General features: G+C 41.9%; 1 protein-coding gene across 5 annotated transcripts in view; it reads left to right on the top strand.

The window, feature by feature from the left end:
• Positions 1-27,393, top strand: part of BCL11B (BCL11 transcription factor B) — a 103,658-nt gene that overhangs the window by 63,344 nt on the left and 12,921 nt on the right. For 2 of the 5 annotated variants that reach the window (XM_074998715.1, XM_074998716.1), the window contains exons 5-6: positions 404-419; positions 18,677-18,701. The exons of the other annotated variants lie outside the window; for them this stretch is intronic. In XM_074998715.1, coding sequence (XP_074854816.1) covers positions 404-419; positions 18,677-18,701 — 41 coding nt within the window. The remainder of the gene's footprint in view (positions 1-403; positions 420-18,676; positions 18,702-27,393) is intronic. 5 annotated transcript variants of the gene reach the window in all.

The following is a 27,393-nucleotide window of genomic DNA, read 5'->3' on the forward strand; positions in this document are numbered from 1 at the left end:
AATAATAATAATAATAATAATTATTATTTAGCACCTTTTTGTCCCCAAGAGCCCTGAGCACTTTCTCCTTGAAATGCGTGTAAACGATAAGACTGAGTTCATCATTATGGGAAAGACATTTTTGCACCTAAAACAGAAAGTGGAAGTGGAATTGGATTCTCTTCTCATTTCTGCTACACTTTCCCTGCATGAGCTTGGTCAAGTCATTTTACGTCCGTATCCCTCAGTTTGACCTTCTGTAGTGGGGAGAGTGTGAGGTTATTACACCTGTCTCATCGGCACCTGTGCTACAAGGCTTAATTTAAGATTCTCAGAGGCTGAGGTGATGAGAGCAGCATAAGAACCCTTGTAGCTAAGAATTAAGTAATATTCCTAAAGCGCTTTGAGATTTGGCTGCAAGTAGTGTTGCTACCAACACCGTGTACAGGATACAAAGTATGACTGCACTGGCAGCTGATGGAAACTTTAACTCTTTTAGGGCATGATCCAAAGCCCCCTGAAATGGTCAGAAAGACTTTCACTGATTTCACTGGGCTTTGGACCAGGCCTTGCATCCATTTGCAGGCTGTAGCATTCCATTACAGTTGCTACTGATTTCTCTGAGCTTTGTATCAGGCTTCTAATTTGTTGGTAGTTCAGCGAACTTCACTTTTTTATTTTTTGTTTTTCGCGAAGAGTACTTAGAGAAGATCCTGTTCCGTGTTTTAATTTCATTCTCTGCCTTCCCCTATTCCTCTCCTCCATGCTCCCTTACATCTAGGTCCATAATGACAGCCATCCTGAGCAGTGAGATGGAGAGGGCTCTGCTGTAATTCTCTTTACAGTTTCTGTCAGTTGACGCCGTTTCTCTGGCAGCGTGTGCATTAGGCTCCGTTGGACAAACTTGTTCTATTTCCCTCCCTCTGTTGCTGTTGGTTTTTTTTCTCTTGATGCCTTACCCTCAGGGAGATTGCTGCTTCGAGGAGCAATCCTCCCCCCCTCCCCCTCTCCATGTAGTAAACTGAGATTGAGAAATGCTAATTACCAGAGTGGATTGGCGTTGTATTCCCGAAGAAACATGAGGCATAAAGGGCAGAAAACATTATCAGGCTCTCTAACAAGAATAATACTTCCCAGTAATGTGTTGCCTCTCTGCAGCCATGGTGTGTCGTTCGCCCATTCTTCTTAGTCATTTTGTTAGTAAATGTTTTGGTACTGTGTGGGGCTATTTTGGTTTGTTTGGAAAGCACTGCAGACCCGTTTATTATACATGTACATTAGGCTGGGTTTGCATTCAGATATAATCAGCATCATGTTGATCTGTGAATTCTTTTGAAATTAAGTGCAGGGAGAGGGGGAATAGTTCTTTGTGCTTGCTCCATCTCTTTATTATTTTTCATCTTTCAAATGTGGTCTTTAGGTTGCTCAGAAATGGGGTCATGTTTCTTCAAAACCTCAGAACTTTTGCGAGAATATACATGCAGGTCACCTCTGCTGATTCTGTGTAAGCAACCCTCACAGTACCCCGGTGAAATGGGTAAGTAGGCTGATCACCATTTTACAGGCAGAGAAAGAGAGGTGCGGACTGATGTGAGTGACTTGCTCAGGGGCACAGACCTGTAGTAAATAGAGCTGAGCACGGAGCTGAAAAATTCCCAGCTTGCAGGCTTCTGTCCAGGCCACCTCTCTCTATACAGCAAAACACACACATGGCAAAATATACAGAAGCAGAAACGGTTCCTGCCCCAGTGTGTGTGTGAGATACAACCATTTCTGTTTCAGTGGGTTAAAAAAAATAACATTATGTTCTACAGATGTGCTGCGAATGGTGTTTGTAGTCAAATCCTAGCATGCATTCAGCTTTCATTCCCACTGACTAAATGAGAAGTCGGTAAAAAAGGTCATCAACGTTTTAAGCAGAGCTAGTTTGGCTTCGCTGACACTGAGAACTAGTGAACTTGCACTTGGAGAAGCAGCTTTCTGGATTGAACCTGGGTGTGTATTCCAGTGACTGTTGAGGGCAGGGCCATCTCTAGGGGGACACAGGGCATAAGGCAGCCTCTCCCCTGTGCCTCAGGTGCAGGGTCAAGGACAACTGCGCCCCCAACTGCAGGCCCCACCCTACCTCTGCTTCATCCCTTCCCCCAATTCACACCCCACCTCTGGCCGTACCCCACCCCTTTCTGCCCCTGCCCTGCCCCCTTGCTGAAGCCCCCTCCCACAAGCAACACAAGCTGGGTGATTACTGGGGGGTCTGGTGCAGGGTGGGAGTGGGGTTATCCACCCCACCACACTCACCACAGAGACAGGAGCCAGAATGGTCCAATAGCTTGCTTCACCCCACCCCTGCTCTGAGCCCATTGTGCTCAGCTTCTCTTCTGTAGCTGAGCCGTGCAGACTTTGAGAGGGCAGAGGGTGGGGTGGAGCAGAGAAGTCTGCTGGGGTCACTGTAGCTCCTGCCACCATGGTGTTTCCTTGCTGCTGCCCTGTGCTGGTGCCTTCCTCAGGTAATCCTCCAAGCTGCCCTGGCACCTGTCCATAGTTGAGTTGGCTACTGCAAGGCCCCCAAAAGGCAGGGCTTGGGGCTGCTGTCCCAAGCTGTCCTATAGGTGGGATGGCTTTGGTGGAGAGGTCAGTAATCCACAACTGTTGCTCTGTGTGGTGTTTCTGTGGAGAACTGAGGAAAAATGTTCTGGCCCCATTGCACAATACTTACCCACAATGGATAGCACTTTCTGAAGCAATTAGTTCCACCAAGGGAATTATGCACAGTGTTACTCATCTTGAGTAAAGGTTGACTGATCAGGACCTTTGTGTATTGCATAAACCAAGTAGTCTAGTTACTGACTTATCATTGCTAATATTTGGGCCTGTTTCTATGTGCCTTTCTGCTCACTTGGTCACTATCATTCATTTCCATGCTAGCTCTTCCAATCTGTAATTGCCTCTGACTGCCCTAATGTAACAGCTGGCCTCAATCGCCCCAGCCTTCCACAGGCCCTCTGCATCAGGCAATGCGGGCACTCTTTCAGCAGCATGCAATCAGGGTTGGTTTGTAGTCTGTGGAGACGTCCCACTCTCTTTGTGATGAAGAAATAGTGAGTGGTAATTCAATCAGAGCAGTTGTTACTCAGAAGTGGGATGATCTGTAATTCTGATGTCCCTGTCCTTGGAAGCACATGGGACTGGGATGATCCATGCTCAGGAATACATAACCAAACAATCCAAGCATCGGGTCATGTGCTCTGGTGTGTTTCCAAATGGTTTGTAGTGAAAAGGATTCTAAGAATATTAGACATACAGATTTTCTTCTCCTTTATCATGTACTTCTATTAAAGTGCTAATACCTCTTTCCTTTTGATTTGAGAAATTGGACAAAATAACAATGGGAAATTTGAGTGCTTCAGAAAAAAACAGTCCAGACACAACACATATTCCTTATTATGCATTATATATATTGTGGCTATAGCTGTAGGCCCCAGTCAGAGTAAGTACCCCATATTCCAGGCGGCTGTTCAAGCAAGAAGACCCAACCCCCACTCTAAAGAGTTCACAAAGTTTATCCAAATGGCTTGAACTGTCAACTCTGCAGAATTGATTTTGAAATCATAGATGAGGTTTCTTGTATTTTCTGATACCATCCAATACACTTCACTTCAACGTATCCACTTCTGACCTTAAGCAAGCCTTGAAGATTTGGAGGGTTGGAGCAGGGGGAGAATCATTTTAGCCTTAAGAAAAGGTTTCATTGATTCATGTTCTGGAGAAGGACTCCTATTTGTGCTTACTGCAACCATTCCCAATTGCTTTAAAAATGGAGAATGGAAGCCAAACTTCACGTGGTCCAAAGTCATCAAAGGTATCCAAGAGTCAGAAGAACATATTTTTTCTTTTGATGCAGAGGAAGGAAGGTGCATATACATTTAAATCTACAGATAAAAAGCAATATATATGTTAGGTGTTGTGATTAAGATTATTTTCCCATTACCTTTCTAAACAAACAAATAAACAAACAATTGCCAAAATACCCCCAGATGCACGTGCCTGGCCTTTTATAGAAAGTACTTTTAATTTAAGGTAATATTTTACCTTGTCAGGGTACCTTTTATCCCAAAGCAGTTCCTCATAGGTAAATAGGCCACACCACTGAAATGTAGCTGCCACATCTCAAACAACACCATACAAAGATCCAGTGAGAGGAGATGCAGTTTTTTCTAAGGTCATCTGGGCAAGCACCATCCATTCTGAAAGGTGCCATGGGAGCTTCAGCATCTACACAGAGCACCACCATACCAGATTTTTAATATACGTGCTTGGAATCCCAGTCAAGAATCAATCTATTTTCCTGTGAAAGAGCAGATAACTGCTTCAAACAGATTAGGCTTTGAATCTGTGGCTTCTTATGTTCATCTGTTCTAAACCAGCCATCTCCTTTGCTACCAAAAGTTTTGGGGCCAAATTACAAATCAGTGAACAGTGAAGACCTTTAATCTTGCGGTTAGTCTGTGGTCCCATGGAAATATGTGTGTAACTCCTCCTGCAAGCAGCAGCAGTGACAGACATCTAGGCACTATTCCTTAGTTATTTGCCTCTTCAATACTGAACATAAGAAGGAATAGTAAAGGTGATCTGGATTTTTAAAAAAATTTAGATAAAATAGCTTTAAGATTTCAGGTCACTAGCTCAATATCTGTGCAGGCTTGAACAGCGCAAATTATATATATATATATATATATATATATATAGCAAGTCATTTGGAGAAGATTTCTCTCTTCTATTTACTTCCCAATACATGAATTCAAGATTTTGCATTTCCCCTGCTACATGTGATGTAACCCCTAACACATAAACCAGGAATTCAGCTCCCTCCGCTGGTTCAGGAGTTCATGACGGAATTGCCTACTGTGGAGAAACACAGAACCCAGAGGTGCAATTCTGCTCCCACTGAAACCAGCCCCTTTGATTTCAGTCAAGTCAAAGAGCCATAGACTCATAGAACACTAGAATTGGAAGGGACCTTGAGAGGTCACAGAGTCCAGTTTTCTGTCATCGTGGCAGGACCAAGCACCATATAGATCATCCCCAATAGGTATCTATCAAAGCTGCTCTTAAAAAATCTCCCATGATGGAGATCCCACAACCTCCCTAGGTAATTTATTCCAGTGTTTAACCACCCTGACAGTTAGGAAGTTTTTCCTAATTTCGAATCTAAACCTCCCTTGCTGCAATTTAAACCCATTCCTCGTTCTCCAAGTCTCAGAGGCCAAGGAGAATAATTTTTCTTCCTCCTCCTTGTAACCCTTTTTGGGTACTTGAAAACTGCTATCATGTCCCCTCTAAGTCTTCTCTTTGTTAAACTAAACAAGCCCAGTTCTTTCAGTCTTCCCTCATAGCTCATGTTCTCTAGACTTTTAATCATTCTTGATGCTCTTCTCTGTACCTTCTCCAATTTCTCCACATCTGTCTTGAAATATGGTGCCCAGAACTGGACGCAATACTCCAATTGAGGTCTAATCAGCACTGACTAGATCGGAAGAATGACTTCTCATGTCTTGCTCACAACGCTCCTGTTAATGCATCCCAGAATCTTGTTTGCTTTTTTTGCAACAGCATCGCTCTGTTGACTCATATTTAGCTTGTGGTCCACTATGACACGTAAATCCCTTTCTGTAGTAGTCCTTCCTAGACAGTCCTGAGAGATGGGAGCAGGGGGATCTCTGGGGGTCATGAATCCACTGTGTGGTACGGATGCTAGTGCTACATAGGCACTTCCCAGGTTCCCTCCCAGGCTTAGAGACAAGATGGCTGCCTGGGCCCCACAGGTTGATTTGTCCTCCCCACAGAATGGTGATTCCCTGAGCCAGGATTTCACCTCAAGACTCTGGTCCTAGTGGGTAAGGAGGAAAGGGGTCTGGGGGACAGTGTTTTTGGAGCAGCTTTGGAGTTTGGACATTTCTTTTCATTCTGTGTCGGAACAAAAGCAGACCTTGTAAATGTTTTTTTTGAAAACAGAATTATGTTGAAATGTCATTTTTTAGATCAAAACCTAATCTTTTGGATTTGTGGAGTCAGGGCCCCAAGCTTCCTGGTTCAGAGCCAAGTTTTTCAACCCAGAACACAATGAAGGAGGTAAAGCAGAGACTTCAACCCCAGGCCAGCATTTCTCACATCCCAGGTCAGCGCCCCAGCCACCAGGCCATAGAGTGTGAAAGGATTTCTCTCTGGCTCACCAAATCTTAAACCCATGTGTCTCTGCAAAACATTTCAGCGTCAACAAAATGAAACTGAAAAAAAAATTCTAACTAGTTCTAGTAAGGAGCTCTCATGCTCTCTTTTAAATAAAACTGTTCAAGTCAGGATCTCTGTGTACAAGAGAACATAGTAGAAGTTAGAAATGTATGAAGGTTGCATTGCTTGAGTGATATAATTGCCCTGAAATAGCTTTTTTAACAGGCTGAAAACAAACCAAAAAGTGCCATTTATCTCTCCCGTGTCTTGCATATATTAGCCAGATTCCAAATACGATCTGAAAGTCCAGAACATGGATCATTCAGCCCTGAGCTGCTAAGGATGCCCTTTCAGACCTCGGAGGGGAATAGAGCAAACATACCTTGTAGCATGAATGCACTTGTCTGGTGGAGAGAAGTAACTTCATTTGTCAGCATTCACAAAACACGCTTCATTTTATTTTCATTGCTGCACTTTTGGCTAGAACTGCTCAAACCCTGCAGGGTTCCATTCACAGTGGCATAAGTGGAGAGAACCCTGCTCTTAGATTCATGAGAGGCTGATGGTGAAACAGACCCTTCGGGTTTACCTGGAGGTTCAAGTCTGATAAATTTAGAACGTCAGACCTCTTCATCCCTACTGGCTCTCCTTTACTCCTCACAGCCTCAGGACTTCTTATGTAGGGAGTATGGTAGTCAAGGAGTTCCCAGTAATATTATTTCCTATCCTTCTGTTTTTGTGGGGTTGGAGGGAGACAAAAGAAGGGACTATGGCTAGCTATTCCTCATATCTTCTCTTCTTGATGGGACTTAAGTGAGATTGTCTGAAACTTAATTCATTAGTCTTTATAAAGTGCTCTGCGAGCCTCTGGCTATGTCTAGATTACAGTAATTTGTCGACAAATGTTTTTGTTGGAAGACATCTTCTGAGAAAACTTCTGTTGACAGATCGCAGCCGAACTGTCAAGTGGGCAAGTGGATTGCAAGAGTGATCCGGTCTGTCAACAGAGAGCAGCTGGACCACCCGGCTGCTCCATCGGCAAAATGGTTAACTGGAAGCACAGCAGATAGGGCTGCCTAGTGTCGTAGAAGCCTGTCAACAGCCTGTTCCCCCAGAATGTCCAGACTAGCTTTCTGTCAAGTGTTCTTCCCCATGGGGAGTGGGATACAGCTGTTGACAAAAGTGCTGCCTTCTGTTGATTTACTGTCACAGAATGACTTGGGAACCTGGACGCTCCCCGGATTTTGTTGCCAAAACCTGCTGATACAGACAGAGCCTCAGATTCTGCACATGGAGTTACAGAAGTACAGTCATCAATTGTCATGAGTATTGTTTATATATTAAGCTCAGAATCTGAGACTCCATGTCCCCAATATTATACAAATTATGTACATTTCTCATTAGAGAACATAAATTAAAAAAGAATTGAAAAATACAACCCCCAGGACCATCCTCCTCCTCTTCTTCTTCTTCTTCTTCTCTCTCACCAAGTTCATTAGTAGTTGCAGTTTAAATTTTGTGTAAATAATTAATTGGAATCCAGCAAGGGCCGCACTACTGGGAACAAACATTGCAGTACAGTCCACTGGTGACAATGTTGCTATTTGTAAATGATTCTCTCAGCCAGCTTCACCTACTCAGGTCTAAGAAAACCAAATGTCAGAATCTTGTCCGTGCTTCTTTGCTTTGATATCACATTTCCAGTGATTTGGGTATAAATTGAAATCTTCTGTGTGGAAGGGCGGAATCAGGCCTTTCAAGTGCATCCTCACCAGTTTCCTCTGCTTGAGTGACTTTTGAGAGGTAATTCCTTTCTCAGCCGCGTACTGTAGGCCTTATTCTGCTCTTACTTGCACCCTGTTGATTTCAGGGGGGAATTATCCCCATGGAGCTGTGGCCTATTAGGGCTGAAATAATAAAAGTACATAATTTTGTGTACACATATGACTTCCTCTGTGACTTATTTTCATTTTGGCTTTAGGGATACCTTAAAATGTCTCCCAGACTTGGCACAAAGCAGCTCCCCTCCTCCCTCCTGCCCTAAGGCACCATAAGAAAAAATGATAAGGAAGCTGTGAGTGATTGAGCGGAGCAGTCACTCTCCTAAGTTTTCCCACAGTGACAGTATCATTTTGCCAGTAAAGTCTCATGTGGAATATGAGCCTTTCTTGGTGCAGTCCAAACAGACTCTTCCTCTCCTCCAATGTTAAAAATGACAAAAGCACTGAGAAGCTGAAATATTCTGGCCCAGTCTAATTGAACATGAAGAGCATGTGCCTCGTGTGTTGTTATCGTTGCAGAAAAAAATCCCCCTTCCTTGATATATTTTTTGGCGTTTCTGCTAACACACAAGCATGAAAAAGTAAGGGGGAGCTCTTCTACAACAAATATAACCACATGCCCTGGGATCTTTTGAAAACAAAATCTTTTTTTTTTTAATTTCTCTTCCAACCGTCCTTATTATTAAGATATTCGTTTTTATAAGGGATGTTAAATAATTAAGCTTGTGGAGGGGGCAACATCAACAAACTCTGGAATATATTTAAATAATGAAGAACTTCTTTAATTTGTACATGTAAAATAATTGCAGGCCGGTGGCAGGTTAAGCATTCATATTTATTAAAATGTACTTTCCTCCCTATTTAGAAGAGGAAGATTGTCTTTTCTTTTTCTTCTTCTTCTTTTTTTTTTAAATAAACTCTGCACTAGCCCTCATCACTTCAAGGCTTTCTTCTTTTCAGTTAAAAATCAATTATACATTGTGGTTGCTTTCCAAAAAAACCCACTTTGATAGTGTGATTTTATTTCAGCTGAGGGTGCTCTAGTCATTCTCCTAAAAGCAGGAGAGAGGAAAATAATAATAGAAAAGTGAGTCTGTAACCAAATATCTAGTGTTTCAGTATAGATTCGAAGCGATTCAGTATATTGACAGCAATCAGGATTCTCAGGCTGTTGAAACGTCCCCTCTAATTGAACTGGGAAAGGTAAACCAGTTTCAGTGCTCTGCACGCTGTAATTGCAATAATTTAATTTAGCTATTTAACCTGTAATTCAGTGGTATTTATTAAAGAGCATAGGAGAAAATGAGGCCATTAGGAGCCAGAGATGAATACATTGAAATGAAAATGAACACTTCTAACTGCTAGTTGACCTTCGTTTTGTAGCAGTTTTTATTAGGCTGGTCACGGTAATTACCGGGACGTGAATCATGGAGAAAAGTGAATAATTCCGTAATGAACATTTTTATTCATTATCTCATATTTTCAGGAACCAGGAAAGTATCATGTAAAAGTATCTGCAATGTTCTCCTTTTGTTTGTTTTTCGACAAATAATGGTTTGTGGACAATAGCCCAGTGCAAAACATCATTCCACTGAGTGAATTTGTGTCATGCTAAATTGATGGACCAGTGGTGTTCAGTATGCAGTGCACAGGGCTTCATGGTACACTTACGGAGACAGAGTTGTTTGTAAATTGAAAGGGAAAAGCAATAGTAAATACAGGACAAGCAAGTTGCATATATTCAAAGCCAGAATAGGAAATTATTTAGATGTGATTTAGCAGATTAAAAGTTTGAGTGATTCATGTTGAATGAGGAGAGCAGTCCCTACAGGGCTTGATGCCATCACCTTGCCTCATGCTGAGTAGTTCCGTGGGATATCTGTGGGACTGCTTGTCGAGTGAAGTATTACACAGCACCTGAAGAAGTGGCAGAATTGGTTTGGTACAGTTGTGCCTTCATCTCACACAGCCTGTCAGAGTAGACGGAGGGAAGCAACGTCTTCTCTGTGAAGCTCACATTAGAGCTGCCAAAGCTACAGTGGCTTCGGAGAGAGTAAGTGTTTCCCCTGGGAGCAACTGGGTGAGGAGAGAGTGGGCAATGGAAGTCGTGGCTCTGCCTCATACACCATAAGGGGAGTTGGTAGCTGTGCAGGATGGAAGTCAAGGAAAAAGGAAGTACTGTATACCCTATAAAGAGATATTGCAAATTACTGCTCCACAATCCTTAGAAGCCTGTACACTTCCCTTCCTATAGCCTGCATGCTAAATGTACAGTGTAATCTACCAAGCATCCTATTCCTTTTGAGTTGTAATGTTTCATTAAATCCTCTCCTGATATTGCTTCAAATTATTCAAGCCTTCAGCTTCAGTAAGGATGAAAACTTGACACAGTTTTGTCCACTGTGTTGTGATTTATATTTTGTTCATTGTTCTTGCAAACCCTGGTTGCTCTGCATCTCTCCCTTGTTTTTGTGCTGTTCCTTTGCTGTTTGCCCAATGGGGCTCCATTCGGCACCAGCTTGCTTTGCTTCTCCTAGTTCACAAAATTTTTGTTATTATTATTTTCTGTTGTGACAAAGCACAGTCAGTCAGTGAAGGGTTGTGGGGATAGATACGACTGAAAAGGCTGATGAGCTGCAGAAATGTCATGAGCATATCAGCATTATTTGTGGCCATAATAATTGCAACTGTGATGGAGAATTTCTGTTTAATAATATTAGTATGAATTTTGCACATGGGAATGATTGATAACTTTTTGAAATATAAATCAGTACACCCAGTACCTGGTCTCTACCTGCTAGATACTACTGAATCTTCTTGATTGTGAGCACAAAACTCTTACCGGATACCATCATGATGAACTAATTTCTAACTTTTCATGTCCTGCACTGAATTTACTTAATGGTGTTATTTAATTCATATGCTGACTTTTGCCTCTTAAAAACCTCAAACATGTCCATTTTTGATATCATTTCCATAATTTCTCTCATTATGTTTATTTTGAGCCACATCCTGGTCCCACTGAAGTCACTGGACATTTTATCATTGGCTACGTCTACACAAGCCCCAAACTTCGAAATGGCCACGCGAATGGCCATTTCGAAGTTTACTAATGAAGCGCTGAAATGCATATTCAGCGCTTCATTAGCATGCGGGCGGCCGCGGCGCTTCGACATTGACGCGGCTTGCCGCCGCGCGTCTCGTCCAGACGGGGCTCCTTTTCGAAAGGACCCTGCCTACTTCAAAGTCCCCTTATTCCCATGAGCTGATGGGAATAAGGGGACTTTGAAGTAGGAGGGGTCCTTTCGAAAAGGAGCCCCGTCTGGACGAGACGCGCGGCGGCAAGCCGCGTCAATGTCGAAGCGCCGCGGCCGCCCGCATGCTAATGAAGCGCTGAATATGCATTTCAGCGCTTCATTAGTAAACTTCGAAATGGCCATTTGCGTGGCCATTTCAAAGGTTGGGGCTCGTGTAGACACAGCCATTGACTTCACTGAGGTTGGAATTTAACAGTTCATGCCCATGAGTATCATATGAACAAGTACTATTTGGCTGTGAGCCCCATTGTACCATGAACTGCCACTGGTGTCACACAGCAAAAACTGGTGTAAGTGTTAAAATAGCATAACTTGGAGAGATTTGTCTTTCACTTTGGCATGGACAATGAGTGTAACTTAAATTCTGAGGAGTTTGGGAGGGAGTTCGTGTGGAATACCAACCAACAAGATGGTGTAAGATAAAGGAAAGCTCAGATTTAGCTGCTTTCTGCAGTTATCTGCTTTTTACCCTTTTGATGTGTAATCTGCACTCATTCTGCACAATCTAGTGCACCAGCTTGGTGACACCTACAGCACATACGCACACGTCCTCATCACACTGCATCTGATATGTGACCTAACCTGTTTCTATTACCAGAGAATGTGGTCCAGAGATTTTCGTGGAAGCTGAAGTCACTTCTGCCAGTTTGGAATTAGGGGCCCCTGGAGTTTCCTGTGAATTTAAGCTTTCTTTTACTAGAAGGATAACTTTCTTTTTTTGGATAACACCCATTCTGCTGATTTCTTATGTTTGAACAGAAATGTACCCTTGCAGATTCCCCTCATTGCCCCACCCCCCGCCACAGAGATTTTCACTTCATTCCAATCTCACAGTTTCTAGTTATGTTATTGGCATTTTTCTGCTAAGGTGGCCGCTTAACTACTAAAGCCGTGTCTACACATGCATGCTACTTCGAAGTAGCAGCACTAACTTCGAAATAGCGCCCGTCACAGCTACACGTGTTGGGCGCTATTTCGACGTTAACATCAACGTTAGGCGGCGAGGCGTCGAAGCCGCTAACCCCATGAGGGGATGGGAATAGCGCCCTACTTCGAAGTTGAACGTCGAAGTAGGGCACATGTAGACGATCCGCGTCCCGCAACATCGAAATAGCGGGGTCCGCCATGGTGGCCATCAGCTGAGGGTTTGAGAGACGCTCTCTCCAGCCCCGGCAGGGCTCTATGGTCACCGTGTGCAGCAGCCCTTAGCCCAGGGCTTCTGGCTGCTGCTGCTGCAGCTGGGGATCCCTGCTGTATGCACAAGGTCTGCAACCAGTTGTCGGCTCTGTGGATCTTGTGTTGTTTAGTGCAACTGTGTCTGGGAGGGGCCCTTTAAGGGAGCGGCTTGCTGTTGAGTCCGCCCTGTGACCCTGTCTGCAGCTGTGCCTGGCACCCTTATTTCGATGTGTGCTATTTTGGCATGTAGACGTTCCCTCGCAGCACCTATTTTGATGTGGTGCTGCGCAACGTCGATGTTGAACGTCGACGTTGCCAGCCCTGGAGGACGTGTAGATGTTATTCATCGAAATAGCCTATTTCGATGTCTCCACATCGAAATAGGCTACTTCGAAGTAGGCTTCACGTGTAGACGTAGCTTAAATGTTATATATTAATGCTGACTTAATATTGTCTGGATAGGCATGGATTTTAAAATGTTTGATATAACTCAGAATTAGAACAGTGGTACAGCTATTGGACTGTATTTCAAAGCTCATTTAGTCAATCTGGCTTTATTCATCCAAATTAATAAGTGAAACCTTTTATGGTGTTAAGATTCTCTCTCTCTTTCTCACACTCTATCTGAATTAGTGTGTATTACAAATGCTTTATATTTTTCTACATATACATTCAAAAATACTGTATTGCTAAGGGGCACAAAAGTACTTAGATTGAAAGAGATACAAACAAACTTTTTTTACATACATATGGAGATATACATATGTCATAGAGCTTGAAGGTGAGGTCATCAAGTCCAGTCTCCTGCCTCCTTGGCAGGACCAAGCACCAGGCCTGACAGATTTTTTTTTTAAATCAATTTGCCCCAGACCCATAAATGGCCTCCTCAAGGATGGATCTCACAACCCTGCATTCACAAAATCAATGCTCAAGCCGCTGAGCAATCCCTTCCCTCCTTCCTTCCTTTTATACATAATTTTACCAAGAAAAATATTTTACAAGCAGTGTGGGATAACTGTGTGCTTTGCTAGCATAGGATCTCTTTAAGTAAGATCCCCTGCTGCTGGGGACTGTACTGTGAGATAATTGACCTCCATGGGAGTTACCTGATTTGTACCTGATTTGTCAGTTTTCATTTCAATTTTTTTTGTATCTCTCTGATATATAATTGTCATACCAATTTACTTTCAGCACTATTTCCAGTACTGCACTATCTCCAGATCTGAAGAACTGGGTCTGCCCCAAGAAAGCTCCCCACTTACTAAGTTATTTTGTTAGTCTTTAAAGTGCTACATGACTGCTTTTTTGTTTTGCTGAGATACAGACTAACAAGGCTACCCCTGTTACTACTCTCCATTGGAATTATGTGTCCTGAGCTGAAAACAAGAGTGCACTTAGTGGCTTTAAGATCAGTTATCTCACAGTTAGTCCTCCAATGGAGGGAGCTATAATGGTTAGAACAGGCCACTGAAGAGAAGTAGTTGTTTAAAATACTTTAGGTTACTAAATCATTGTAAATAATTTTGCTATATCATCAAACAAACATTGGTGGAAGATTAAGCTGTGCTAAATACTCTGAGCATTACCAGGCAGTAACTTGTTGGCTCTGAAATAAGGGAGTATACCTGGGACAGTTCCATCTCTGCTATTCAGTTGTCTGGCAAGTGGGTGCAACTCTTCTTCCTCAGTGGATGCCACACACCTGTATATATCAGGGAATAACAAAGGTATTGAATATAGGTTTTAAGGACAGAGAACCAGATTCTACCTTCATATACCATGCAAACCTGCCAGGATTGAATTAGGCTTAGCAAGTAAGCCAGGGCTCTCTGTGTGTGAATGGATTTAACTCACAAAATGGGTATGACCCCTCTAGTCAGATCCTGATCACCCAAATGATAATAAGCTAAGCTATCATGTGCTGGAACTTTGAAACTCTTCATCTGTCCGGTTGCTTGGTTACAGAGTCATTTGTCATGTATTCTGGTAGAAGGGCGGGAGATGTCGGGGGGAGAAGATTACATGTGCTGTTGAAAATGCAATGAGCACATTCGATCATATCTAATTCCCATTTATATTACTATGGACACCCCTACTGCCCAGCTGCCCTCTGAAAGACTCAGAGCTATGGGATTTTTTGATGCATGAATGAAGACTGGGAAGTGGGCCAGAACTCTGTCCATAGGCTTCGTCATCATTTATTGCCTTCTAATTTTAATTGTTTTTCCTGCTTCTTTCCAGATATTTATCTGAGAAGAATTGTACTATGCAGTGCACATGCACGAGGTGGCAACTGAACATTGCTTGTTAGCTCAGAACACTATACAATAGATAAATAAAAATAGAAAAGACTATTTGCATTAAAGGAATAGGTCCATGTGTGAACATTTTGAACATAAGTGCATACGTTTGACCTCTGCCTGTCCATTACAAGGGGGTAGAATATATCATAATCACTATATAACTGCCATCTGCAGCCTCACAACCATCAAAAACTGTGCTTTCCTCCTGCCACCATTTCACAAACTCTGTAGTAAATGGAGAGATAAATTTACTCTGGTGTAAACCTACAGTGGGTTTAGACCAGGGCAGAATTTGGTCCATTGTGCTAATGACCCTGAATATGGACAGCAACATAAAGAGGCATTTGAGTGACATTTACTTAAAATTACGTAGGAATCAATAGGAAACCTCAAACTGAGTATGTTTTTTAATAGGCTTGTGTTTGAAACCTAGTGCATGCACTTGGATTTCCTTGCATTCTCCGCAGAAAATTGTTTTATGTGCTCCCCGCCCAACTTCCATTAATTTCAATGGGAATCAGGCGTCCATTTCCCGTAAACAACTTGTAAATCTCATCTCTATGTCTTTTGGATTCACTATCCACCCCATGGCCATTTGCTCACTCAGACAAAACCAGGCAATCGTGCACAACAATTTTCATGCAATTTCCTGGCTCAGTTCCTTTCTGCTGCATTTTAGCATGCCATTGGCATTGCTTTCCCCTATAGGAATGTCTTATATACGGATGCAAGATGTTTGGCAGGGCATCAAGAGACCTTTAGATGTATTAGCCAGCTTCTGGTTTGAGAGTGGGCAATAAGTGGCCTGCAGGATGGACACAGTTCACCAGGGTTAAGCCCTGACTGGCTGCCATGTGCTTTATTTCTGCAGGTATATTCACTCGCAGCCAGTGTTGGCCACAGTTCACTTTCTTGGCCAATAGGAGCTGCGGAAGTGGTGCAGGCTGGGCCACCACTTCCCACAGCTTCTATTGGCCAGGAATGGTGAACTGTAGCCAATGGAAGCTGTGAATGGACGTACCTGCGGATGTGCAGGTATATAAAGCATCTGGTGTTCCACCAGGGGCTAACCCTGGTTAACCATGTCTGGCTCATGGGCCTCTTACTAATCACTCTGCTTCTAGCTCCTATCATTGACCCAAACAGTAGGTAGAACCCAGACATGAACAATTGAAGGAATGAGATTGTGTGAAATCCAGCTCCAGCCTTCATTGGTTTTATCTTTTGGCTTTCAAAGCTTTTATACTGTGAAGAAGGTACAAGAAGACTCTCAGATTTTGATAAAAAGATATAACACCCCCTTTATTTCTGTTTAGAGGCTGGAGAATTAGGGGATCTTTCACTGCACTGTCCCATTATAGTTTTAGGAAAGATAAGGGAGTTTTCTCCATGACACCTAATTTCTTCCCTCAAATGTGAGTGACAAAGTACATTGAGAACATTTGTGCATATATTGGGAAGCCAACAATATGGAAGACATTTCTTATAATTTTAGGATTAACAACTGTTCAGTCTAGATGATCATTATCACCTCGTAAGGGGAGGAGTTGGCTTACGGGATGGCGTTTTCTAATCTCTCTGTCCCCAGTATTAGTCCATTATTTCTTCCAGCATTACCTTGAGTTTTAGTGTTTGGTTCCTGCCTTGCTGTGTTCATCATTGGGATTGGTCCATATTATTCAAACATGGGTAGTAATTTAGTTGTAAATTTAGCACCTGAGATCTGGATTTACTTATGGATCAGGGATCTGATCTAAAGCCCAATGAAGTCAGTGGGAGTATTTTCATTTACTTCCTATTGGTATTGACCCTTGAAGACATTGGGCTAGTTCTACTGAATTATTGAGAATAAAGTCCTTGTGCAGAGCAAAGTCCAAAGTGCAGAGATAAGTACATGTGGACATTGTATCAGATTCTTCCACCAGGAGTTACATCAGGGATAAATTTTGGCCCAATGGGGTGTGGAGTGGGGACTCTTAGCATACATTATAGAGGGATCCAAATCACAGTAACCAAATTTACTGGTAAGAAAGTACATTGCCTGTAGATAAGAAATAGAATAATTCAGTAAATCAGTGAGTTATAGCATACCTGTCTTGGAAGAAAAAAGATTTTATCTGTATATAGGTATATATCTTTCCACAGTAATTTAGGGAAAGGATTTTCTTCCTATAAGTAGATACGTTTTTAAGCTTCATAATAATCAGTTTATGTGAATCAGGTTATTTGATTTTTAAAAAATACCTGTACACGAAATATCAGAGAGGTAGCTGTGTTAGTCTGTAGCTTCGAGAACAACAAGAAGTCTTGTGGCACCTTACAGACTAACAGATATTTTGGAGCATTAGCTTTCATGGGCAAAGACCCGCTTCATCAGATGCATCTGATGAAGCGGGTCTTTGCCCACAAAAGCTAATGCTCCAAAATATCTGTTAGTCTGTAAGGTGCCACAAGACTTCTTGTTGTTCTTTATACACTAAATAGTAAGTCTGTGCTTCTATGTCAGAGAGATGGAATGTATGGCTCAGGTGAAGGAAGTGTTATTTTAATTTCTGTCATGAGTGCGTGTTGATTGTTATTGGTAACTAGCATTCATGTAGTACCAGAAAGGCTCTACCATTGATTTTAGTGGAGCCAGGATTTCACCCAGAGTGCTCTTGAGACAGAGTATCTTTGCTCCGCTCTTTACTCTGTGCCTTGCCTAAAAGGCAATGTTACTCAGAGTTCCCATTCAGCAAATTACTTAAGCATGTCCTTAACTTTAAGCAGATGAATAGTTCTATTGAGTATAACAGGTTAAATGGGTTTACTCTGATGCTTAATCTTATGCACATGTTTAAGTATATGATTCAGGTCCATAAGTAAGAAAATGGAAAATACCTATGAAATTATGCTGCCCAATTTCTGCCAATATAAGATTGTTGCCTACAGTGGATTCTTAAGTACTGTTTTTCCCCCAGTTTTGTTTTAAGTGACACAAGCGGTAGCAATTCCATGAATACATTTGGGAGGTTTATAGACCTTACTGTTCGGGAACATTTTCTTGATAATCAGCCTCTCTAGTCCTTGGCACAATTTTAGCCCATTACCTCTAGATGTACCTCCTTGAATCATCTGAAAAATTTCTTACCATCCTTGCTATCAACCCCATTTAGATACCTATGGGTAGTTATCATGTCTCTTCCACGATTGTTACCTAGCCAAGTTTTGTGATAAAAAATGTGTGTTTCACACTTAGGTCTGGTTCCTGCATCCTTCTGGGTTCTTCTTGCAGCTGCCTGGCTGTTTCGTCCCTCGGTTTTATCTTTGTGAATCAGATATACTATCACATCTTAGACAGGAAATAACTTCTTGCTGTAGGATCACGTAGAGGTAAGCAACTGGTTCAAGCTGACGATAGATAGGTTGCCACTTAATCCTACCTTTACTCTGTTGTGTCTAGCTATTTCCGAGGTCATTGCTTGATCCAAGATCGAAGGGTTTGAGTTATGGACAGTACTCCTACCCCCAAATTTATGTACTTTTGTCAGCCTTAGTTATAGGCTTTGGACCAGAGTCTGCTCTCAATTATGCTGTGAAAACAAAGAGAAATCTAGTGGTACCTTGAAGACTAACAGACTTATTTAGGCATAAACTTCTGTTTTTGCCCATGAAAGTCTCACAGGAATACTCATTTTTGCAGATACAGACTAACACGGCTACCCCTCTGATAATTATATTGTAGTAAATACATTTCACTCAGGTTTTACTGAGATCTGAAACTGATCCATGGCATTACTTTAAACTTTACTTTCTGTATTTCATTCTCTTTGGGGTTTGTGTAAAGTGAGTTTAAAAAGTAATAGTAATTCAACATAAGCTGTGTCTACACATGCACGCTACTTCGAAGTAGCGGCACTAACTTCGAAATAGCACCCGTCGTGGCTACACGCGTCGGGCGCTATTTCGAAGTTAACTTCGACGTTAGGCGGCGAGACATTGAAGTCGCTAACCTCATGAGGGGATCGGAATAGCGCCCTACTTCGACGTTCAACGTCGAAGTAGGGACCGTGTAGACGATCCGCGTCCCGCAACGTCGAAATTGTGGGGTCCTCCATGGCAGCCATCAGCTGGGGGGTTGAGAGACGCTGTCTCTCCAGCCCGTGCGGGGCTCTATGGTCACCGTGTGCAGCAGCCCTTAGCCCAGGGCTTCTGGCTGCTGCTGCTGCAGCGGGGGATCCATGCTGCATGCACAGGTTCTGCAACTCGTTGTCGGCTCTGTGTATCTTGTGCTGTTTAGTGCAAGTGTGTCTGGGAGGGGCCCTTTAAGGGAGCGGCTGGCTGTTGAGTCCGCCCTGTGACCCTGTCTGCAGCTGTGCCTGGCACCCTTATTTCGATATGTGCTACTTTGGCGTGTAGACGTTCCCTTGCTGCGCCTATTTTGATGTGGTGCTGCGCAACGTCGATGTTGAACATCGACGTTGCCAGCCCTGGAGGTCGTGTAGACGTTATTCATCGAAATAGCCTATTTCGATGTCGCCACATCGAAATAGGCTACTTCGATGTAGGCTTCACGTGTAGACGTAGCCATAGTGTATAATTCTGAGCATCTTGATACTGGAAAGATATCAGCAAATGGGAGGGAATTCAGAGAAAACCAACAAAATTAATTAATTGATGGGTTGGAGAGTTTGATTCACTAGGAAAGAAGAAAGGAACTCACTATGTATATATAAGTATGATCACTATGAAGTGGCTAAGGGAGTGTGGATGGGACCATGATGCAAGTAGTTGAGGAACATTCTGCATACAGGATTTTGGGACAAGAATATCTGAGGGTGGTCCAAGGGCGTGACGGCCCCAGTTTAGGAAAGCATTTTTAGTCAGGAAGGGCACATAAAGCCAATGGGATTAAAAGACACGGTTTAAATTCCGAATATGCTTAAGTCCTTTCCTTACTGGGAGCTCATAAACAATGAGTGATGGATAAAACTAAACAATGAGAAATTTGCCTGAATATTAGACCCAGGGCTAACATTATACCCAGACACTGGGATTTGAACTGTTTTCAACACAAAAGGTTTCAACTCCCACAAATGAGTGGTGATGGAAAGCCCCATTGCTTGGGGTATCTAAAATTATCTAGGGAAGAGCTCCAGAAACTGTAGGCTACAGTTACACTACAGCAATCTGTTGACAGAAATCACGGTTGGAAGAGATTTCCCAACAGAACTTCTGTTGACAGAGTGCGGCCACACACAAAAGCCAATTGGAAGAGTGCTTTGCTCTGTCAACAGAGTGGTCAGGCTGCCTAGCTTCTCTCTTGACAAAACAGGCACTCGGAAGCACAGCAGGCAAGGCTGCCCAATGTTTTGGATGCCCTGTCTGTTGAGAGAAGACCCCCCCCCCAGAGTGTCCACACAGCTTTATTGTTGACAGAACTTGCCAACAAAAGGCTTGCTTCCTCATCTGGGAGAGGCAGAAGGCTGTCAGCAGAAGTGCTGACTTTTGTCAACATACTGTCAACAAAACACATTTTGTGTGTGGATGTTCCATCAGTTTTGTTGACAAAACTGGAGTTTTGTTGGTAAAACTTGCTAGTGTAGCTGTATCCTTACTATATCTTTGAGGAGCAAAAGGATGGATCAAATAGCTTCAGGATGGTGGGAATGTTTCTAATTTTGGTGAGCAAAATCCTCATATCCTTTCTTACTCCGATAAAACTACCATATAATTAATTTGTCAATATCCCTGAGTGATGTCCTTGGTAAAAATACTTTGAACGATATTGTACTCCAATTCTGCTGCCTTATGGTGAGGAGGTTCTTAACTGCACAGCCACTCTCACTGAAGGCAACGTGAATCAGCATAGCAGAATCTCCTTGATTTCAGTCTGGCTCTGAGTAGGGCTTGTGGGTCAGACCGCTGAGTCCATTATATCTCACAGTAATGTTGTCAGTGGAAAGGAATGAAATACTCAGGCCTCGTCTATAGGGAAAGTGGCATTGGTTTAACTAAAGGAGTATTCAGACTGACTTAGTTCACTCAGTGCAACTTTGTGTGTGGACACTCTTAAATGGACGTTAAACTTGGCTTTCATTCGTTAATTTAGCTCCTGTCACAGGCTGTGCAGACAGAACCAGTTTTTAAGATGATGTGTCCACACAGGGATTTGCACTGGTTTAACTAAAACCATTTCACTAAACTAGTACATGTCTGTGTGTAGACAAATCCTCTCTTTCCACTGACAATCGTGTCAGGCTGGTGAGTCCTTTGGACCTGATCTAATACAAATGGACTTTTTACCATGCAAATCTTATTACCTAAAGTGCCAATGAAACTAATGGGATTTGGAGTAGTAAAAATCCTCTGGATGTGACATGAATTTGGAATATAAATGCACAGCAAAAAAAAAAAAGGAAGGAAATGGAGCTGCTGTTGCATATGCTTAGCTTTCCCTTAAGCAAGGGCCTGATCCTGTGAACTTCTGATGTCAGTGGCAGCAGAAGGGTGTTCAGTACAAGGTGAGAGATCCTGAGCATCACACAGACTGAAGATAAATCAATACTTGTCTCATTTATTTCAAAATACATTTGGAGGAGAAAGCAGAAATCAGAAGATCTACGAAGTGCTCCCCTCCAAGGACAAACATCCAGAAGAATTTATATTTTTCCAAAGGGAACCATTTTTGCTGCATAAGTCGGCAGAAAGCAGCAGGCACACATGATACCTTTGGATGTGTTTTGACAATCTCTAGATCAAAAATGGCTAAACCTATTCAGATGAAATTTTGTCAAGATAAAAACATAACCCCCAAAAGCCCTGCCTCCAGATGGTGAACCTGTGTGGTAAGTCTTGGGCTATGGGCACTCCATACAGATGTGTTGTCATCCCTTGCAAAGCCAGGTTAGCAGAAATACTGCCATCCTTTTAACTACACCAGTTCTAGAGAGGTGGATGTTACACAGTGCAAGCCACAGAGGGGCCAGTCCCTCTAGATTTACACTGGCAAAATTCCCATTGACTTTGCTGGGAGTCTGGCTTGTGAAGCACTAGGTGGGGCTTAGGCCTAAATCACAGTTTTGAAAAATCCAGTTTTGATGGTTATGATTGTTATTTAGTGTTCTTTCACCCTGGAAGTCGAGGTATAATAAATAATACCTTTATTTTTCATTCAATTGAAAAATGAAACAATGAAAGACACTATAGAAAAGTGGAAGAAAGAGGAGGAGGTCAGATGAAAACAACTGAAATTTGATGTTCGTTTTTGTGGAGGTGATGGTTATTATTTCCAAAGAAAATAATGTCCTTTTTTATTTGCTTTTAACATTCTGCCCTTGGCATCTGTTCCATCCATTGTGGACTAACCTAGATCGTGTTCTGACAATGGGTTAAAGCGAGCACTTACTGAAGAGCATTCTCTACTTAATTACTTTTCTTTCTTCTGGAAGCTATTTTTTATAATCACATGTTAATTGTGTATTAGCAGGCCTTTCTGATTAGTTGAAAACATAATGAAACCTTTGTAAACAACAGAGAGAACGAGAGAGAGTCAGGGATAGAGAAAGGGAAGAGAGAGGTGTGAAGTGGAGGCAGCGTTGATGGGTGGAGGGGGAGTTTTTCAAGCTAGAAATAATGTTAGGTGTCTAGATGCCGTACAGTTTTGTAACTGGAAGTTTGTTCTTTGAGTGGCATCTTTTCTTGCCCAAATTAATCAGTTTACTTAACAAGAGGTTAAATGTATGGTGATGCTAATTGCTGTCGATCTCCAAAAGCGAGGCAGGAAATGCAGCAAGTTTGAAAGTTGTGTAGAGCATGGGACTGCAGCTGTTCTCTAGCAAGTCAGTGATATTTCAGTGTGCTTAGAATCACTGGTTGGCTTTATGTTCTTTTGTGTTTTTCTTCATCTTCTTTAACCGTCGCAGTGACTGAGTTTCTTATCATCTTTCACATTTCATGCCCGTTTGTGTTCGGTGGCTTAGTTCTGCTTTCCTCATAACCCCAAATCTCCCTCTCAGGTGGGTGCACAAGGAATGCAGGATTGGACACTGGATCTGTGGCAGGTTAGGAGATCTCAGGAAGAAACTAAGTTGTCTATGCTATAAGAAGATCATTCTTCGTGTCTGGTTCTTGTAGTGGCTGAGCAGATCCAACTTGTATTGATTCTGATGAATCAGCAGAATCAGGCCTTTTCACTGATTTCTCTCTCTCTCGTTTACTGACTAGCTGCTCCTTAAACATTTCACAATGGTTGTTTTAAAAGGGACTATGCTCCATTTGCAGCTCTGAGTTTTGAAGGGATAGAACATTTTCCCTTCTCCCCTTCTGTTGTTACTTTAAAGAACTACGCTTACAGGGATTTTGCAGCTCTCCGTGTGTTATTAGAAAACGTGTGGCTGGGACGGTTAAAATGGGAGTGCTACTGTGTGCAAGAGCAATATTCACTGTAAGCTATCCAAGGAAATCCTGCCAAGGCAGTATGTGAACAGCAGCCAAACAAAACACAGGCGCCTTTCCAGTGAAAACCAGCACACTTCTGCAAATAGAGGAAAAATTGACTTTCTGATTTGGAGTGTTTCTACAACTAGGAAGAATTACTACAGTGATTGTTCTAAAAATATTTTTAGGCAGCACATTCTCAGAGGGTTTGGGATACTTAGCATTCTTTAATTGTGATTCTCTTAGGTGATCAATCTGGATTGTATAGAAATAAAATATGTTTATAGGGTTTGGGTTTTGTAAGCCTGGATGGGCATTTTTTTTGCAGCGCTCTAACAGCATAAAACAGCAGTTTTAAGGAGCAGAAATTGTATTTTTTATCTTAACACTTCACGAAATTTGTCTATTAATCTTCTGCAGCTATGTTCATGTAGATCTCATCTAAACAGCTTGATCGAGAGCAGTCCCGAAAATCCCTGTCTGCGTAGCTGAACATTTTTGTAGTCTGTACCATTTTACAGCATTTTTTCCTGTTATATGTATACTTCTCATGTTTCTACTCATTCTGATTACCTGTTCATTCAGTCGGGGCTTTTCCTTTACAGGACTTAGAATCTTATTGGAGCAACTTTTCTATAAAATGCAACTGCAGGCATTCTGGCATTCAGATAATTTCCATAATGATGGAAATTGACTGGGATTCCACAAGTTTGTTTATTGCCAAGAATAAATAATGTATGTGTTCTGTTTTTTTAAACGGTTTTGCAAGTCTCAGCTGCCGTTCCTGCAAAGAAGACTTAGTAATGGCACTTAAGGGTGGAGTTAATTTATCTAAACTGGGTGAAAGAAATAAGTGAGACAAAAAGAACATTTTTATTCCCTTCTACCCACTGTCACCCTGCATAATTGTGTAGTAAGAAAAGACAGCAAATTTGTCAGAGACTGATACTAAGCTAACACACTTCCTGTTTTCAACCTGTGCGTTACTGAAGAAACAAGAAGTTAACAGCTATGATCTAAATTAACCCTTAATGTAACTTCAAATGACTTCTTTGGGCTTTTTGCTGGGATAAACTAGGTCCTATATTCTTAATTAACTACCATGCACCCGGCCAGCTTTATCCCGACATAGAAGTTGAGGGCCTGAGAAGAGCAAATCACAATAAGAAACAAGCCTGATCCAAAGCCCACTGAATCAATGGAAAGACTCTTATTGACTTTCAGTGGACAATGGATCAGGCCATTACAAATACGCATTTTTTTTGTCCCTTTGAAATCCACTAATTGCATTTAGGGTGATATTTTTATCCTTCACAAGTCCTGGTTAAACTCACAAAATAAACCTTCGTCTGTGAGACAGTTTGATTCTGAAACTCTCACTCTTGGGCAGAACTTCATCTGGAAAGAATGGACAGGAGGTACTGTCAGATCAGAGCCCACATGTTTGGAAGGATAGGAGAAAAGGCTAAGGAGGCCCTTTTATGTCTTGTGCTTTTGAGCATCTCCCCACCCCCCTTTTGGGAATATTGCAACCATGTTCTGAGTGAGAAAAATGAAGATTAAAAAAGTCGTCATTCCAACCATGAATATAAGGATTGCTACCCACTGTGTTCAAATTAGAACACTTAATTTGTGTGACATATGTCATTTCCAGTCACAGCAATAGTGTTCTGCATCTTTAAACGTTGACTCATAACAGTGGGACCAGGTGAGGTCTAGCCCCAGGTGCTGGCTTATGCATGCATTGCTGAACAATTTTCAAGGCATGTAGATTGTATGGATGTAGAAGAGAAGAAAAAGCAAAACAAAACTCTGACATTTTTTTCCCCTAAATGTTTGGGCAGGTTTATCACATCAGTGTAATTCAGTTATCCCCCAGTTATTCCAGTGCTGGGGGATGGTTTGATGAAGTAGACAGCTGAGATCATAGAGCTCATTTCATTTGTGACCCTTCCATACTGAAATACTGAATTAAGCGTCTTTCATGGAGAGGGCCCCAGTAAGTTTGCCAAGGTAAAGAGTGAGGCTGGGGAATGGGAATTTGTGGGCACAATTCCCAATATCACTTTCTCCTACTACACAACTAGTACCTATATAGCTAGGAACAAAATTACCCAATAGACCAGGGTGTGCACTAATCCTTTTAACTATTTCACCTACAAGGCCAGTGTCCCAAATCCTCCTTTCATTTCACCTGGTGCAGAATCATAAACAGTCATTTTAGTGCCTGGGGCGAACAAACATATTTGCGCCTCCTTTTTTTCTTTCATAATTTTCCTCACCAATTTTCTGCCCCTATGGTTGTGCCTGGTGTGGCTATCCTGCTTATCATGCCCTGGTTACAGCCCCATTCTGGGACACTCCCATTTAAGTCAATAGGACTCTAGCAGGGTTAATTAGGAGGGAATTCGGCCCTTGATCTGAGCTGAAGGTGTGCAGTTTCTAATTCCAGCCAGAGCAGTTTGAAATAGCAAAAATTACCAAAACACGAGGAGGGTTTTATTCTGAGACATCTGTACATTGGCAGCTGTGCCAGTCATGTCACTTCTTTCAACTAACTGAAGCTATGAACTCGAGAATGTTAGTGTTTTAGTTGGTGACAGTTGTGAATAATGGTGCTCAATGACAGATTTATTTTTTTCCAAGTGAATTTGGGGAGGTGTGTTCATGCGCGTGTGCACACACGTGGGGGAGAAGGGGGGTTAAAAGGAAGGCTAATCTTATTTTTTAAATACCTCCTTAGCATTTTGCATATATCAGCATCCTAGCCGAGTGGTTTGCTAATCATGCTAGAAGATCCACTTTAAATTCAGGAGCACTGAAACTTTGAAACTGTAACATTTTGACGGGCGAGAATGACCAGTCTTCTTTTCTATTTCGCAGTGAGCTAGTTGAAGGAAGCTGGCATTGTCACACAGTGAAAGCTCTGCAGAAGTGCCGCAGGTTTTTCATATGGAAATGTGAAATAATGGGGTGATTAAATAGAGCTGTATATTAAAGTACATCTGACATTAGAATTAGCATAATGTGCTCTAGCCCTAGGCTGAGTACTTTATTTGCCATCTGCGTCGGACCAAAATCCCCTGGGGAAGCGCTAAAATATTCTGAATAAACTCAGCCCGAGTTCTTATTGAGAGTAAAATACCATTTGTGGCACGTCGTATTGATTCGTCTTAATTGCGGTGCAGAAAAGAACATTCAGTTGCTGATGACTTTTGTACTCTGTGACAAGTCGGCTGGAGTTATTCTAACACTGCAGTTGGTTAACCTGAACAGACTGTCATGCTCAGACAAGGAGAAAACCTTATTTTCAGCAGCATAAACCGCAATATCATCTCTGTGCTTTACTACTTATCTTGATGCAGTGTCCTTTTTTATTTTTAAGAGTACAGCCATCAACTAAAAAAAATAAAAGGTTTAGCTCAATCAGTCCAAGGAAATTCAAATATTTTCCTCCCACCTCACAGTCTCTTACAAAAAAACAAACAAAGAAACATCTGACCAGCTTTCATGTAAGCGAGTGAAAATCAGTGGAACTTGTCCTTGAGGATACATCTCTGGAACCATTAGTTCAAGAGATTTATTATGCATATTTTGTAAAAGCCAAGGTTTCTCCTGTGCTTAAGCCCATGGTCTTAGTCTGTTGTGGTTTGATTTTTGTCAACTCTCCACTCAAATAGGTTGCTGAATACCTTTGAAAAAGTGCTTATAGCATGCACAAAAGATAAATATTTCATCTGAAGGAAAATACTTTGATGCTTCATGCAATTCTGTAACATTCATAAGTCCAGTTTTTACCCTATAATTGCCTATCATTATACACAATTTACATATTCAAACATTCTCTGCAAACCTTAGTCTAGCATGTTTTTATTACAAATTCAGATCAAGGGAATAACCTTTAACTTCAGAGACAAATGAGACAAATTTACAAGTGCATGTCTGCTGTTTTCTTGTGTTTTATAAATCCCTGTAGACCGGAACACTTTTGCTATAACGCCACTCAGAACAATATACATATATTACTACTTGTTTGTAGTGCTTCAGTAACGAGTCCCCTTTGTATTAGATAACCTATATAATTCAGCATCTAGGCTCTCCATAACGTCAATTATCTCCTCATAGCTAAATGTACATTCCATTAAAACAAGATTTACAGCCCTTATAATACTTCTTAAGATTGAACATGGA

The sequence above is a fragment of the Carettochelys insculpta genome, chromosome 6 (genome assembly GCF_033958435.1).
Source record: "Carettochelys insculpta isolate YL-2023 chromosome 6, ASM3395843v1, whole genome shotgun sequence".
Classification (NCBI taxonomy): domain Eukaryota; kingdom Metazoa; phylum Chordata; order Testudines; family Carettochelyidae; genus Carettochelys; species Carettochelys insculpta.